This window comes from Selaginella moellendorffii, unplaced genomic scaffold (assembly GCF_000143415.4).
Source record: "Selaginella moellendorffii unplaced genomic scaffold, v1.0 SELMOscaffold_50, whole genome shotgun sequence".
Taxonomy (NCBI): Eukaryota; Viridiplantae; Streptophyta; class Lycopodiopsida; order Selaginellales; family Selaginellaceae; genus Selaginella; species Selaginella moellendorffii.
This window is the reverse complement of record NW_003314311.1, coordinates 860,485-875,092: the sequence shown is the minus strand read 5'-3', so window position 1 is coordinate 875,092 and position 14,608 is coordinate 860,485. Positions and strand designations below refer to the sequence as shown.

The 14,608-nt window shown below is 42.8% G+C and overlaps 4 protein-coding genes across 5 annotated transcripts; 3 read left to right on the top strand and 1 right to left on the bottom strand.

The window, feature by feature from the left end:
• The first annotated feature begins 2,617 nt into the window (after positions 1 to 2,617).
• LOC9648263 lies at positions 2,618 to 3,333 on the top strand. 2 transcript variants are annotated; one of them, XR_002993769.1, is made up of 3 exons: positions 2,618 to 2,722; positions 2,905 to 3,062; positions 3,121 to 3,333. XR_002993769.1 is itself a non-coding variant. In XM_024686656.1 (2 exons), the coding sequence occupies exons 1-2, from the start codon at positions 2,916 to 2,918 to the stop codon at positions 3,259 to 3,261; spliced, it is 288 nt and encodes a 95-aa protein (XP_024542424.1). In that variant the 5' UTR covers positions 2,905 to 2,915; the 3' UTR covers positions 3,262 to 3,331. The 2 variants fall into 2 exon arrangements, 1 of the variants encoding a protein (XP_024542424.1); XM_024686656.1 differs by lacking the exon at positions 2,618 to 2,722 and having other exon boundaries at positions 3,121 to 3,331.
• Positions 3,052 to 4,486, bottom strand: LOC9633894 (UPF0301 protein ESA_00394). Its single transcript, XM_002981643.2, has 2 exons — positions 4,345 to 4,486; positions 3,052 to 4,274 (listed from the first exon to the last, which is right to left on the bottom strand). The coding sequence occupies exons 1-2, from the start codon at positions 4,460 to 4,462 to the stop codon at positions 3,523 to 3,525; spliced, it is 870 nt and encodes a 289-aa protein (XP_002981689.1). The 5' UTR covers positions 4,463 to 4,486; the 3' UTR covers positions 3,052 to 3,522.
• A 1,038-nt stretch (positions 4,487 to 5,524) lies between these two features.
• Positions 5,525 to 7,348, top strand: LOC9633893 (protein BTR1). The gene is made up of 8 exons (XM_024686655.1): positions 5,525 to 5,632; positions 5,889 to 6,130; positions 6,199 to 6,302; positions 6,348 to 6,532; positions 6,600 to 6,679; positions 6,739 to 6,900; positions 6,965 to 7,026; positions 7,114 to 7,348. The coding sequence occupies exons 1-8, from the start codon at positions 5,548 to 5,550 to the stop codon at positions 7,205 to 7,207; spliced, it is 1,014 nt and encodes a 337-aa protein (XP_024542423.1). The 5' UTR covers positions 5,525 to 5,547; the 3' UTR covers positions 7,208 to 7,348.
• A 32-nt stretch (positions 7,349 to 7,380) lies between these two features.
• Positions 7,381 to 11,137, top strand: LOC9633892 (DNA mismatch repair protein MSH4). Its single transcript, XM_024686654.1, is given in 24 exon segments — positions 7,381 to 7,482; positions 7,565 to 7,765; positions 7,818 to 7,853; positions 7,925 to 8,037; positions 8,088 to 8,133; positions 8,185 to 8,231; positions 8,288 to 8,395; positions 8,447 to 8,556; positions 8,559 to 8,648; positions 8,698 to 8,825; positions 8,873 to 8,958; positions 9,007 to 9,146; positions 9,193 to 9,335; positions 9,377 to 9,427; positions 9,480 to 9,543; positions 9,595 to 9,735; positions 9,789 to 9,859; positions 9,915 to 9,973; positions 10,027 to 10,183; positions 10,239 to 10,291; positions 10,340 to 10,438; positions 10,500 to 10,614; positions 10,671 to 10,793; positions 10,850 to 11,137. Coding segments are annotated over 24 exon segments (2,409 nt in total). The 5' UTR covers positions 7,381 to 7,416; the 3' UTR covers positions 11,012 to 11,137.
• Positions 11,138 to 14,608: the final 3,471 nt, after the last annotated feature.

The following is a 14,608-nucleotide window of genomic DNA, read 5'->3' as shown; positions in this document are numbered from 1 at the left end:
AGGGAGGATTTTTGGACCCAGTGGTAGGGACTGCTGCCACAATTGGGACCAGCGGCCAACAGAGTCGATGCGGCGGTACACGCGTGGGGGATCCATACATCTCTCCTCCAATGCCTACTCTGGAGTTCACTCCCTTAGGAGGAGGTTCGTGCCCTTTCCTAGTTCCTATTGCAGGGGCTAGGACTCATTCGAAGATGAGCTAGCGCACTTGTCTTGTGTGGGAGGCAAAGTAGCACACTCCAGCCTTGAGTTGGAGGACGTTCACACCTCGCATGGAGCTACGAGTTGGAGTATTATCGCGTTTGGACGTTGTTCTGGCACTGGAGGCACGTTGGTGGAGGAGCGCTCTATGGCAAGTTGTGCTAGCCATGGAGCGTAGCAGGTGGCTTCAACCTTCGCAGTGGAGTCACCTAGGAGGTGGACGGCCCATGGGCAGCGCCGGGCATCCATGCTCGTAGTCTCGCTAGTCTCTCTAAGAGTGCGCTCTCGCTGTTGTTTTAGGGGCATTGGGGAATAGTACATACAAATTTCATCGAAGTGCATGTTTAGGTCTAAGGACATGACTTATTTTGTGTACCGCATTTCTTGTGAGGGCTTACAAGTTGATCCTAACAAACTTATGGTTGTTCTAAAATTTCCTATTCCAAAGTATGTAAATGATGTGTGGCCCTTCCTGGGCAAGGTGCAATATTTTGGTCATTTTGCTAATCATCTTTTTTATTGCATTGCATCATTATGAGTGTTGTTGAAGTTATTAATGTCATTTTTCATTTAATCTATGGATTGTGAGCAAGTGTTTACTAATCTTAAAGAGATATTGATGACTCTTGTAGTTTTGGTGTATTCTAACTATACTTGACTTTTCAGTTTGCACATGGATCCTTCTAATATCAGTCTTGGAGGTGTGTTGATGCAAAAGAGCTTGAGTGTGTCTAATTAGCGCCATCCCATTATATATATTAGCTGTATATTACAACCAGTAGACGTGAACTATTTCATGACAAAGAAGGAGTGTTTAGCAATAGTTTGGGATTTTGAGAAATTTCATGCATATTCATATGGTTCTTGGACATTACTAAAAGGTAATCATGCTGCAATTACTTCATTATTGAAGTAGAAGAACTTGGTTAGTTGTACTGTTTGGTGGGTTTTGAAGCTTTAGATATATGATTTTGATGTTATTTATCGTCTGAGGAGTTCTATGGCTGATGCTAATGCTCTTTCTTGAGCTTCTCTTCCTTCTCACTCTCTTCTCATGTTTATGACGAGTTTGTTATTACAATATCTTTGGATTTTTTAAACAAGGATTCCATGCCATCATCAATTGTTATACTTGATGTTCAGTGTCCATAAGGTGCAAGGCAAGATATACCTGCTCTTGATGAGGTTCATGAGGCTCAAAATATTGAGCTATGGATTCAAAAGTTTCGTGATAGGTTTAAAAATTCTACATTACTTACTAATGACTTACCATTTTGATAATTACATTCTCAATATCACTTTAAAGATAATCTTTTTTATTTTGTGGGGACGGATCTTAATGATCATTTATAGTTAGTGATGCCTTTAATCTTTATTCCACACTTTCTTCATACCTACCATGATTCTCTTATTTTAGGTGGGCATATAGGATATTATTGTGTAACTAAAAAGCTACATAGGCCTTTCTATTAATGGAAGATATGATGTGATATTATCAACTGCATGTGGTGCCAAACTCTTAATACTCCCCCTTATATTATAGAAAGACGATTGGAGTCAATTGCAATTTCTTATCTATTTAAGTCAGTGGTGTTTGACTTAATAGGGCCTTTTCCACAATCGACTGTTGGCAATAAGTATGTGATTATTTTTTTTGACTACTTGACTCACTAAGTGGAAGTCGGTGTTCTTGTTAGGGCATTTATAACTTTTATTGGATCAAGTGGTGCTCTAGTATTTCTATCTGGAGTAGATTCTTTCAAATAATAGTCTCGCATTTATGGTTAAGGTATTTTATGTTTTAATATCTTAATTGAAGATACACCACACTTTCACGAGTGATTATCATCCACAGTTAAATGATTTAGTGGAATGACTTGTTCGGACCTTCAAAGAGATAACTGCAAAATATATGAACTTTCAGCATTCAAATTGAAATAGTTATTTGCCATCTCTTTGATATATGTACATTATAAGGGTGTAGAGTTTTATTAGTGTTTCACCACATACTCCTTAAAGACAATCAAAGTTGCCTTTCATCTCCACCAATATGAGTACATGGAATATAGAAATGGAATACAGAAATATACATATCAATTAACTTGGAAACCCTAGCTTATATATTCAAATTGAAACCAATTTAATAGCTACCAAAATCCCACTACGCTAATATTGTATTGTAGCCATACACTTGGACCTCACAACAATATATATTTTGATTTAATTTATTAATAATTTCTTAGGTTTTGTGGTTTTATCATTTGAAATGAGATATTTAACTTCATTCTTTTATTTCTATTTTAAATCATTATTACTGATTTATTTTTTAAAACCTTTTGCATAAAATATTATATTATAGATTTAAAGTCATAAATATCATATTATCATATAAAACATTAAATATAATCATCTTACATAGTGTTGAGGTTCGAACCTGGAACTTCATCTAGGCGGTCTTCACTCTGCGGCGATGCTGGAGGAGACGACGAGATCGCGGCGCCTTGATCTTGAGTTTCATGAGGTATGTTTTCCCTGCCACTGATTCAATCGTCTAGGCGCTACTCGTCGCGATCACATTTCAAACCCTATCGGGACCGATTTTTCTTGTGATCCTTTATCAAATTTTTTCGTTTGTGTTGAGATGCTTGTTTGTGGTTTCTCGCATTTTCGTTGATCGATTTCTTTCCTATTTTGTTCATGTAGGCACGATAAGGATGTCCAGGCCTATGGTGCTTGCTCTAGTGCTCCTGTTTTTGATTTTCTCCTCTCAAACGGAGTGGCTCCAACAAGTAAAGATTGAGCCCGAGGCAGAACCACCCCCTAGAGCGCTACACGCATCCAGCCACCAAGTTAACGAACAGGTATTCTTTACACTTTCCTGGTAGAAAGAAAGCCGGACAAACTTCGCTTTCTTCACAGATCATATTCCTACAGGAGAAACAAATCCACACACTCACTCAGCTCGTAAGAAGTTTGCGAAACCAATTGTCGCTCTGCCAGGAAACTCTCGCAAAGGAAAACGCCACCGAGACTCTGCTCGATGTCCCAGAAGCGGATTGACGGTGTCGTAAGTATTTCGTGAGTGTGTAAGCTGGAAGTCTACAAATAAAACTCGTTGCTCGTTTTCTAACACTCTGGCTGCGCTTTTTCCTTGCTTGCTTTTGTGTGCCTGGCCTGTTCTTTCGGTCCTCGCTAAAGCTACAATGCCTCCACTGCAACGTGTACCTTATCGCGTTGCTATACTTTTTGTGCGAGACTGACACTGTGCTCTTCCATTGTGCAGGCCAGCTTTGTACAACACGGGATACGATCGAATCTCTGCTATTGCTCGAGGTGCCTAGTCAAACTTCTCCACAGCTGAGACGCTGGAACTTGAAGCAGCGTGTCGCTGCTGCAAGACAAGATCTTCCACCAGTTGGAGGCCCGGATCTCCACCTCCAGCTGCTGCCGCTCCCACTCCACCTCGTTGACGAGGATCCGGACGTCCTCCGGATCCACAAGGCCGCGCTGGACGCTGCTCACGGTCGATCTCAGCGTGTGACTTTGGCCGAGGTAAAGTCCATCTGTGAGCGTTCTGTAGCCTCGCAAGTGATTGCTGGACGTTAACAAGTGGACTTGTGGCTTGTAGGAAAACGGGAAGTGCGGCCCGGCCACAAACGCGGGACACGTAAGCTCGGCCAAGCGAATCGCGTCGGGCTCCATCAACGGGACGTCGTCCACAGGGAAAGGCATGAGCTTGTTGAGAATGAGGCCCTTGCAAGAGCTCTCGCTGGACTGGATGATGAGAACCACCGAGTTTTGGAACAAAGAGTGCCTTTGCACGGCGCTGGTGGCGACGAGCACGGAGCCCGGCTCCAGGCACGAGATCTGGTGAGCCCAAGCTTGATGAGGCTGCTGCTGCTGCTGCTGCCCCGCCTCGTTCATCAGCAGCGCCGCTCGGAAGCTCCTCCAGTCGCGGAATCCCGACGAGCACGGCATGGAGGTGAGCTGCTTTCTAAAGCTGCCGCCACTTGGTGGGACGAGAGTTTTGACATCTCGCATTTCTTCCGAGGACTTCTCGCAGCTTATCCGGACTGGGAGTGGACAAAAGCTTAAATTTTTCAGCTACTTCGGCACAAGAGAGATCGTGTTTGTGGTAAGTACCTGTTCTTCCCGATCTCGTTCGCAAGTTCTTCCTTTTGCTGCCGCTGCTGCGACTGACTTGTGGCTGCATCAGGGACGAGAAGCTCGCGCTGCTGCTGCTGCTGCTGCTGCTCGCCATCGCCTCGCGGCTGGAAGAACCAGATAAGAGAGAAAAAAAGAAGAGCGCTGCGAAAAAGGAGAACTAGAACGGAGGAGGAGGAGGAGGTCTGGGTGGGATTTATAATCCAGGTTTGCTCGTCTCACTGTTGATCGCTTTGGCAGTTTTGGGCGATGACAAGAACATTTAAGTGCCGTGAAGCGTGTCATCGCGGAACTTGGGAGAAGAAAGAAAAGTAAAGCAAACACTTAACCGTGTAACGCAACAACGGGGAGAGAATGTGAGTGAGTGGTGATATGCCTTCCTTTTCCTTCCTTTTCCTTCCTTTATTAAATTGGCACGATGAGGAGATATGGATGCTCCCTGCTTTATTGTTGACCCGGACAAGGGGCGATCGCGGCCGTCCAGTCGGACGGCCGCGATGTGGGTGTGGCAGTCAAACTGACTTTTTCTTTAATTTTTTTTTTTTGCATGATTCCGAAAGGATATATTCGACGAATTATTTCTATTTTTCCGGGCTTTTCGTATTTCGAAATGGGGATCTTTTTTATTTGTCCACCTGGAATTATTAAGGGTTTAAATCATCACATTAAGTGCTGTGCGGTTTTAGGGCTTGGGATTAGGGCTAGCAGGGCAGCGAATGCGGGAGGAGGATCCGTGCGACGAGAGCGGTGGCGGAGGAGGCGGAGATCGCTGTGGCGGTGGCGGCGGAGGAGGATCAAGATCAGCTGGAGGAGGAGGAGGAGGAGGAGGAAGAGGGACACGAGGAGGAGGAGGCACAGGAGCCCTGGAGTGATGCTGATCAGCCGGAGCAGCTCAGATTCCACCAAAATCTCCCCTCTTTCCATCATAATCCGCCGCCGCCGCCCCCTAATCTCTACCAGCAGCAAGATCTGCCACGGCGGGACGGCGATCGGCACCAGCAGCAGCAGCAGCAGCAGTTCCAGCAGGAGCAACATTTTCGGCGGAGGCGGCGCCGCGAGGAGAGGGAGCGCGATTCTTCGCATCATCACCACCACCACCACGAGCACCACGAGCAGCATCATCACTCCCCGCAGCAGCAGCAGCAGCAGCAGCAGCATTTCCAGCAGCATTCGCAGGACACGATGATGATGGAGCGGGGCATGTCGCCGGAGCCGCGCGGAGGAAGCCCCAAGCGCGCTCGCGGGGGCTCCATGAAGTCCTCCTCGGGTGAGAGTGGAGTGAATTGGGTTTCCAGATCTCTGCTCTAGCTCGCTCGATCTCCTTTCTCGCAAGTTTCGCCCATGCTTTTGGTTCCTTCTTTCACGCTTTTCGCTCTTTCCTCTTGCGTCCCTGCTTGTTTCGCGTGCAGTGAAAGTTTCTTTTTCTTTAGGCGTGGAATTTTCCTTTGATGCTTGTTCTTTCCCTCTGTTTTTCTCGAGGTTTGCACAAACAACTCACATTTTTTCTTCTTTCTGGGTGGCAGAGGATGGCAATGGCTCCCAGTCGAGTGCCAGGTTTCTTGTCTCCAATGCGGAGGCTGGATCTGTCATAGGCAAAGGAGGCGCGACTATAAGCGATTTGCAGTCACAGTCGGGAGCTCGCATCCAGCTCTCTCGTAGCCAGGATTTTTTTCCGGGAACAACAGACCGCGTTGTAGTTCTCAGTGGAGCTATCAACGATGTTCTCACGGCTCTTAACCTTATTCTTTCTAAGATCCAGAAAGAGGTATGCCCTCCTCGTTTTCGTCAACTAGGCCTATGACTGATCGTTGCTATCGTCTTCGTTTTCTTCAGACGGAAGACGACAGCCAAACTGATAGCAAGCCAAATCAACTTCGACTTGTTGTGCCAAACAGTGTTTGTGGAGCCATAATTGGCAAGGGGGGTGGAACCATCAAGTAAGCTTTTTCTGTTTGAGGAATCTCGTTCAAGCGTTCTTCCAGATCATTCATCGAGGACTCGGAAGCAAGCATTAAGCTGTCCGGCATACTACAGGGAATTAGTGACCGCCTGGTTACCATCACAGGCAGCATTGAGCAGCAGCTCAAGGCCGTGGAACTTATTCTCACGAAGTTGCTCGGGGATTCTAGCTATCTTGATTATGCTGCAGCTCCTCTTTCTTACACAGGTACCAACTAGATGAACTTGCTCTTTCTCACTCTGTCCTACATTTATTTTCTTTTTTATCTTTTCAGGGTGTATAGGACTTCCACAGAACAGAGTAGGCCGCAACATCGCATCTGCCATTCCGTCCAACGTAGGACCTGCAAGCAAGGTGAGTGATTTGCTTCAAATTGTTTCGATTGTTCTATCTAAACTCGTCTTTGTTTCCAGGGGATGATGACTCCAATACTGCCTATGAGAGCGCCATACCCGGTGCTCCTTCCCGTGCTCGAGTCCTGCCCTGTCACGACCTCCATTACGCTGGCTGTTCCCGACGAACACATTGGAGCCATTGTTGGTCGCGGCGGAAAGACTCTCGGAGAGATTCAACAGGTAAGAGACGCACTCTTTTCCTTCCAAAACTCTCATTCATGATCATTGTTTGTGCTTGTTTCAGGCTAGTGGTGTTACTATCAAGATTTCAGAGCGTGGGGATTTTGTTTCAGGCACAAAAAATAGGTGAGAGTCTTCAAAGTATGTTCTCGATCAACAACTTAGCATCTCTCGCTTGGTTTTCTTTTTTTCTTTTTTTTTTTCGGTGAGCAGGAAGGTGACATTGGTGGGAACAGCTGAGGGTTTACAGATTGCACAATTTTACTTGACAGCGAAGGTTCAAGCCGCGTCCGATCGCGAGAGGTGAGAACCCAATGTCGAAAAAAAAAGAGAGCTTTTGTTCTTGACATAATACATTCTCTTGTGTTAGGAAAGATCTAGCTACTTATAAAAATGTACTGACTAGGCACATAAAGGTTTTCTTATAATCAAGCTTTTCTTGCTAACATAGAAGTTTTAAAGACATGCAAATTTTTGTAGCCTCTTGCTAGGGTTTATCGACGAGGCGAGCGCGCCATGGACGAGCAGGCGGCGCGATCGTCCGGTTTTGTGGTAGGAGTGATCGAGAACAGGGCCAAGGAGGTGAGATCTCGCCATATTTCATCAATCTTTCAACCGATCGATCGATCTGCGAGAAATATCACATTTCGGGCTTGATTCTCAGGTAGGACTGGCGGCATTCGATCTGAGAACAGCATCGCTGCATCTTTCGCAGTACATCGAGACGAGTCGCTCGTTCCAGAACACGATGACGATGCTCCATTTCTATAATCCCTCCGAGCTCATTCTTCCGGCGACTAGTCCGGCGTTTTCTTCCGGGTCCGTGGCTCTCAAAGCCTTTTGCAGCCGGTCCGACGCACGAAAGGTGCGTGTACTGTGTGTTCTTCGCTGCTTTTTGTCTAACCGAAATTTCTAAGGTGGAGCTGTCCCGAAAGTGGTTTGATGATACAAAGGTGAGTGAATCTTTCTAGTGCTTTCTTTCCTTTATTTTATGTTTTCTCATGGATAGAACTTGCCAATGCAGGGCCTCCTTTTGATCCAAAGCCTGGCTTTGAAAGATTCCAATCTTTGTATGTCTCAAGGCTACAGCAAGCAGTACTATCTTTGTCTCGGTGCTGCCGCTGCTGTTGTTAAGTGGTGAGTAAAGAACTCTTAGTATTAACACCGCTTTACGTCCTTCATTGTAGGATCGAAAGTGAGAAAGGTGTCTTGCTCACGAACAATTCCCTGCGGGTATGTTTCATCGTTTGGCATCAAATTGTAGTGACTTGGATATTTTACTAGATTACATTCAAAGGTTCGGCAGACCACATGAGCATAGACATTACAAGGTAAGTAAGTCATTTTCAATGAGCTGTTCGCACTCACTTTTTCAAAATTTAAATAGCGTGCAGAGCCTTCAAGTGATCGAGTCGAGTGCTCTGGCACCGATTAATAAACTGAAGAAATGCGGAAGCCTGTTTGGGATATTGAGCAAGACAAAATCAACTGGAGGGTTAGTCGTGCGGCATCGTGGCTCTTCTTTCTAATACATTTTTAGTTTCAGCGCGAGACTTCTTCGTGCGAACCTCCTACAGCCTTTAAGAGACATGGACACCATCAACACACGTCTCGATTGCATGGTTAACGTGGATATCTGCTCGGACTTTTGGATTCTACGGCTTCCTTCATGCAGGACGAGTTAACAAGCAAGGAGAACCTTTTCTTTGGGTTGAATCAGGTGCTTCAAAGATTCCCAAAAGATCTTGGTAAGACATCTTCCTGTCGCGATTTTAAGTTAACGTTCATTTCTCACAGACAGGGTCATCTCTCACTTTTGCTTCAAGCCAAAGAAGCTCGGTGAAGGATCTTCAAGGAGTCAGTCGGTGGTAGCGAGTGTTATACTCCTCAAAGAAGCAATGGAACTTCTCCCTGCGCTGCTCCAGGTGGGTCCCTTGTATGCCTGCATATCTGATTCTTCTTTGATGTTTAGGTTCTTCAAGATGCAGAGAGTACGTTTTTCCAACGCGTCAAACAAACAGTTTGCATGCGGCAATGCTTTTCTTTTATAAAGCAGAGGTTCTGTATAACTTTCAATTTCGTGTCTGATTTTATTCTTTGTCGCAGAATACAGGAAACTATCTCTGAAGACGTTTTTAACGCCAGGATGCCTTTCGTTGCTCGAACTCAACAGTGTTTTGCAGTGAAACCAGGAATCGACGGTTTTCTGGATGTTGCCCGAAAGATCTTCTGTGATACAAGCGAAGGTCGGATTTATTATGCAATTTCGTTCACTGTTGTATGTGACTACAGCGATTCATTGCCTCGCAAAGTCATACCGCGAAAACTTTCAGCTTCCGAGTCTAAAGTTGCTTTATAATAAGTCGAAAGGCTTTTCTATTAGCATTCCAGTGGCTGAGTTTGAGCAAGCTGGCCTTCCCAAAACGTTTATCCAGGTACATCTCGCCTTGCGTTCGTAATTATAGGAGTTATGCAGGTAGTCAAGCATGCGAAATATGTACACTGCTCTACGATTGAGTTAATCTCAGTGAGTGTCTGCCTACGAGTTTATTTAATCTGATTGCTTAAAAACTCGGAAGCTTAATACCAGGAACAAAAAGGCCGCGGATGATTGTTATGCGAGGACAGAACACTGCCTGGAAGGTTAATATCACCCTCGTTGTGTGGGACTTTTAACAGTTCCTTTCTGTGCAGCTCTTACCCAAGATATAAGGGAGCATGTTCCTTCTTTGATGCTGCTCAGCGAGTCTCTCTCCTTGATTGATATGATCACAGCGTTTGCTTCCATGGTTTCGCTGAAGCCTGCTGGTAGCTACGTTCGGCCAGAATTTACTGGTAAGTGGATCTGCTGTTTTCTTTATGGCTGTTAACGTGCTGTTTGTTTACAGAGGATGGGCCCATAGCAATTGAGACCGGGAGGCATCCTATTCTGGAGAGTCTTCCTTCTGGAGATTTTGTGGTGAGTGTACAGTTGTACATGTTAGTCACTAAGATCTGCAGCATTGTGAATGTAGGCAAACAATACTTTCCTATCCGAAGCATCGAATATGGTTATCGTCACAGGTCCTAACATGTATGGATTCTTACCATTGTGATATTTTTCACTTTCATTTCATGTCTTTGTAGGAGCGGGAAAAGTACGTATCTGCATCAAGTCGCCCTTATAACCATACTAGCACATATTGGATGCTACGTTCCCGCTCAATTCGCCTCGTTTAGAGTGGTGGACCGACTGTTCACCAGAATCGGGGAAGCTGACGACATGGAGATGAACTCCAGTACCGTGAGCAGACTTCCAAGTTTTGATACCGCTTGAGTTTCTTACGTCTATTGTATAGTTCATGAGGGAAATGCGGGAGGCTGCATACTTTGTGCAGAATGTGACTCCCAGGTATGGAAGAGGCTTTTCTCTATTTGCACTAAAACCATTTTGGTCCAGGAGCTTAATTCTTATCGATGAGCTTGGTCGATCAACCTCATCTTACGATGGACTGGCTCTAGCCTGGAGTTTCAGTGAGTACTTACTGTCGCTGAAGGCGTAAGCGTAAAACGAGATCGAATTACTGATTGTGGTTCTCATTCCTTGTTCCTGTCTGCAGGTACGTCATTTTTGCAACGCACATGCAGAAGCTTGGAGAACTGTCCACGATCTATCCAAACGTGAAGGTGTCTTTTTTTGCTGTCAATATCAATAACAACCGTCTCAACTTTGAGGTATCTTAAAAAGCTTGTGAAAGATTGATTGGTGTTCTTACCGGTGGCTGGATCAGTTTACGCTCCGAGAGGGCTGCACGAGTATCGCGCACTACGGGTTACTGCTGTCAAACGTTGTGGGCCTACCGCCTTCGGTGATTCAAGGGGCCAGGAGAGTGATCGATGCTCTCGAGAGCAGGGTAAGCAGCTTGCACATTAATGTAAATGTGATATTCACAGTGCCTCGCCGTCGCAGGAGTCAAAAGCCCTGGAAACATATAGGCTGTCATCAACCGGGAGATCCCTGCAAAAGGATTACCACGTTGCGCAAAGGCTGCTTACGCTCAAGCAGGCAAAAATGGAGCCGGACGTTCTGCGTGGCTATCTCGCGAAGCTCCAACAAAGTTGCTTGGAATGAACTCAATTGCCGGGCTAAGTACGGTATATGAAAAAATTACAAATGTACTAACCCGCCCATTTCACACTTTTTACATGACCATTGTTAGCCCAATATACTCTACACCTTGAAACCAAGCTTCCGTAAGAATTGTATGCTTCTAGCTGATCACCTCCAACTACAACCAATTCGCTTATTGGCCCTCCTTTTAGCTTTCCATCCAAAAATTGCCATTCTAACTTGTCTTCGTTCCAAAAGTAAAGCCAACTTGCGTTGCTCTCCGGACACCATTTCATTATCACCAACGCAACCTTATTCAAAGTTGCCATGGCTGGCATCATACCATCCTCAATGAAATACTTTGCAAAAGGTTGTCTCCACCCTTTCTTATATACACCATTGTAGTCCAAATCCAGAAATCTCCATTCTAGCGTCAATGTTTTGATCTCGTATGATAAAGGATCCAATGAATTGGTTTTGATTTCGCGCTTAAAAGCCCCAACGATCCTATCTTGTAACACGAGCAGTCTCTCCAATTGGCAACCCAAAGGAAATCTTTGTTGCAAACTCCATTTGTTCAAGCGCAGATTATACTTTTGTATCTTGAAATCAGCTGCAGTGTAGATGTTATCCTTAAAATACACCATCTGTGGATTGCTCGGAAAGTTGGTGACCCAAGTGATTGGATGATCAATCCTTTTGCAAAGGTTGAACAAATGGGATTTTCCAAGCTTTCTGCAATACATGATCACAAACCCCTCCATGCAACATATAACATTCCACTCGTCCCTAGGGTCCTGTGTTGGATGCGGAAGAGCTAAATGTCCTAGTATCTCGTAAGGGAGCTTTATCATCCTTCGTGGGCCCTGTGACTGATCTTGCTTAGTTCCACTGGAAGACGCCCCCTTTTCAATTGAGGCCACCTGTTCAGTTCCACTGGAGGAAGTGCTTTGTTCAATTGCAAGTGAAGCAGTCATTCTTGAGATAATTCTCCTCATAACGCGCAATTGCGTACCCATCACCCTAAACCCTAAATTTGTAAAGTGCTACCCTGATTTATATAAGCCTTACCTTAATTATCTGGAATAATTGTAAGATCATATCATTCTGGGCTTCTGGCCATGTCCCGAAGGTGATGATGCAATATACGAGAAGTTTCTTTCTAGTCCCATGGATGGAACTTGCCAATGCAAAGCCTCAGTATTAACACCATGTTACTTTGTCACGAGGATTGGTGGAAAATTGTAGTGACATGGATCATATTGCTAGTTTGCAACATTAATTTTTAATGAGCTGTGCGCACTGCTGTTTCAAGAAGCGTGCAAAGAGCTCAATTCCACCTCCACTCCATCTAGAGCACCTGATCAAGCATCTCTCAACTTTATCTCCAAAATGTAAAAATTAGCAGAACTGGTAGCCGCCCTCGAGCCACGATAGTTTCTCCCCTCTCAATTCCCAACCCCTCTCTGATTCGACATAGGATATCATTATTAGTTGTTCTGTGGTGATCTACATTTCCAGAAATAAGGACTGTTGGGAGACGCTCCCTCAATGCTCGCTCAAACATGAGAAATGCTTCAATGCTCTTTGCAAAATGCCTCTTTTGCCTTTGTGAGGCAAGGGTTTTATACAAGGAAGATGGGGATATTCTGAGGACCAGAATATTCCTTCTCTCTCTCTCACTCTCTTGGTGGCCACGCCCTAACAGGACCATCTTCCAGTGAGCAAAATCCCCAAGGATGGACTTGAAAGCCAACCATCCAGCAGCTTTAGATGCCAGATAAAAAAAAAAATATTTAATATAATAATAAAAACTTTTCCATAATAAAGGCTCCCATCAAGATGGGCAGTTCTCTATGCTCTCTGGTTTACTTATGCTTGGAGCTGCATTATGAATGCCCTGGATATCTTTTCTTTTCTTAAAAACAAATAAGAGCATCCCTAAAAGCTGTTCTTATAAAAGTTTTGTGAGAGCATGAATGCGCCCCAAACATAATTTATATACAAGAGTGAGAATAATAATAATATACAGCATCATAGTTATCTTAAAGGATAGAACTAATAACAATAAATGGCATATTTGGATCCTACAGTTTATTATTAAAGTCTTATAAATAAAACTGATTTTGAAATTTTAAAATTTCAAATATTACTCATTCTTTTGTATATTCCAAGTTGTAATAAGTTTATTAATTTTGACTCTATTCACATATTATTATGTGTCATAATATTAAACATTCTTTCCAAACCATTTGATCGTATGCTTTCTCAAAGTTAAAGCCTCTAATAATTGTAATGATAAATTATTACAGATAAAAACTATAATTTAAATATCATACACCCATAATAATAATTTATACAACTATATACAGGAATTCATTATGGTTGTAAAATAATTTTGAGATTTTAAAGTTTTTAAATGATGGAAAACTAATACAAATATATTGTAAAACATAGTAAACAACATTGCATACACACATATAGTCATATATCTCATCCACTCTAGGATTGAAGATAACAGTTTATACCCATATTAATATAATTAAATCCTAATTATTTATTGTTATAGCTTTTGTATGCTACACAACAACAACAACAACAACACCAACAACAACAACAACAACAACAACAACAACAATAATAATAATAATAATATATAATTCCTTCACAAAAAAATTTTTAAAGGTCCATCAACTAATTATCTAGTTGCAAGTGTAGTTTATAGATACAAAGGTAAATAACAGTGTAAGGTAGTACATTAATAACAGTAAAGATTTAAAATTTAAAATTTACTGTTGGTTTTCTTGTTTATGTTTTTTATGACAATTATCTATCTAATATTATGGTGCTATTTTTAATTTTGTAACTTATTTTTTATATATTTTATACTCTTTACATATATTTATCATTATTATTATTAAATTTGATTCTAAATGTTCAAATTTACTTGTGTAAACACTTTGTACTATTCCATTAATCCAAATAATATCACTTCAACTTGATGGCCATGGGTGAGCACCAATTTTGCATGGTATGCCATTTCCATGTATCTCACCATTGCCATGTCAGCCAATTAATACATCACTTAATTTTTAATACATCAACAAGATTTAGGGTTTTAGTGTTTGATTAATGAGACTTTTGCTGCTGCAAGATGGAGGAGAGTGGGTGTGCCATGGAAGAAGCTTTATGCAGCAGGGATGCCCACATGTGAGGATATGATTTCATAGATGAATAAAAAAGTATATATAAAAGTTATGATCCACATAAAGTTTGCAATCATGGTAGTAGAATGACCATGTATCATGACTAATGAACTCTTATAGCCTACCATCACAACATAGGCTATCTCTCTTTTACAGAAGAATGCAATAAAACATAAATAAAGGGAACATAAACAATAAAATTCTAATCTATATTGCCACATATAACTTTAAGAAGTCTCTTGGTTGTATCTTAGCTCTTGTAATCTTTTAAATTTGGACTTCCCAAGAAATCATTTAACCCAAGGTGAAGAGTTTATGCCATACATAAGATTCATACTTTTTGAAAGAAGAGGTATTAATTCCTAAAGAACATAGAAGATTTTAAGTTGCTCTTTTTTTTAAATCTTGGGAT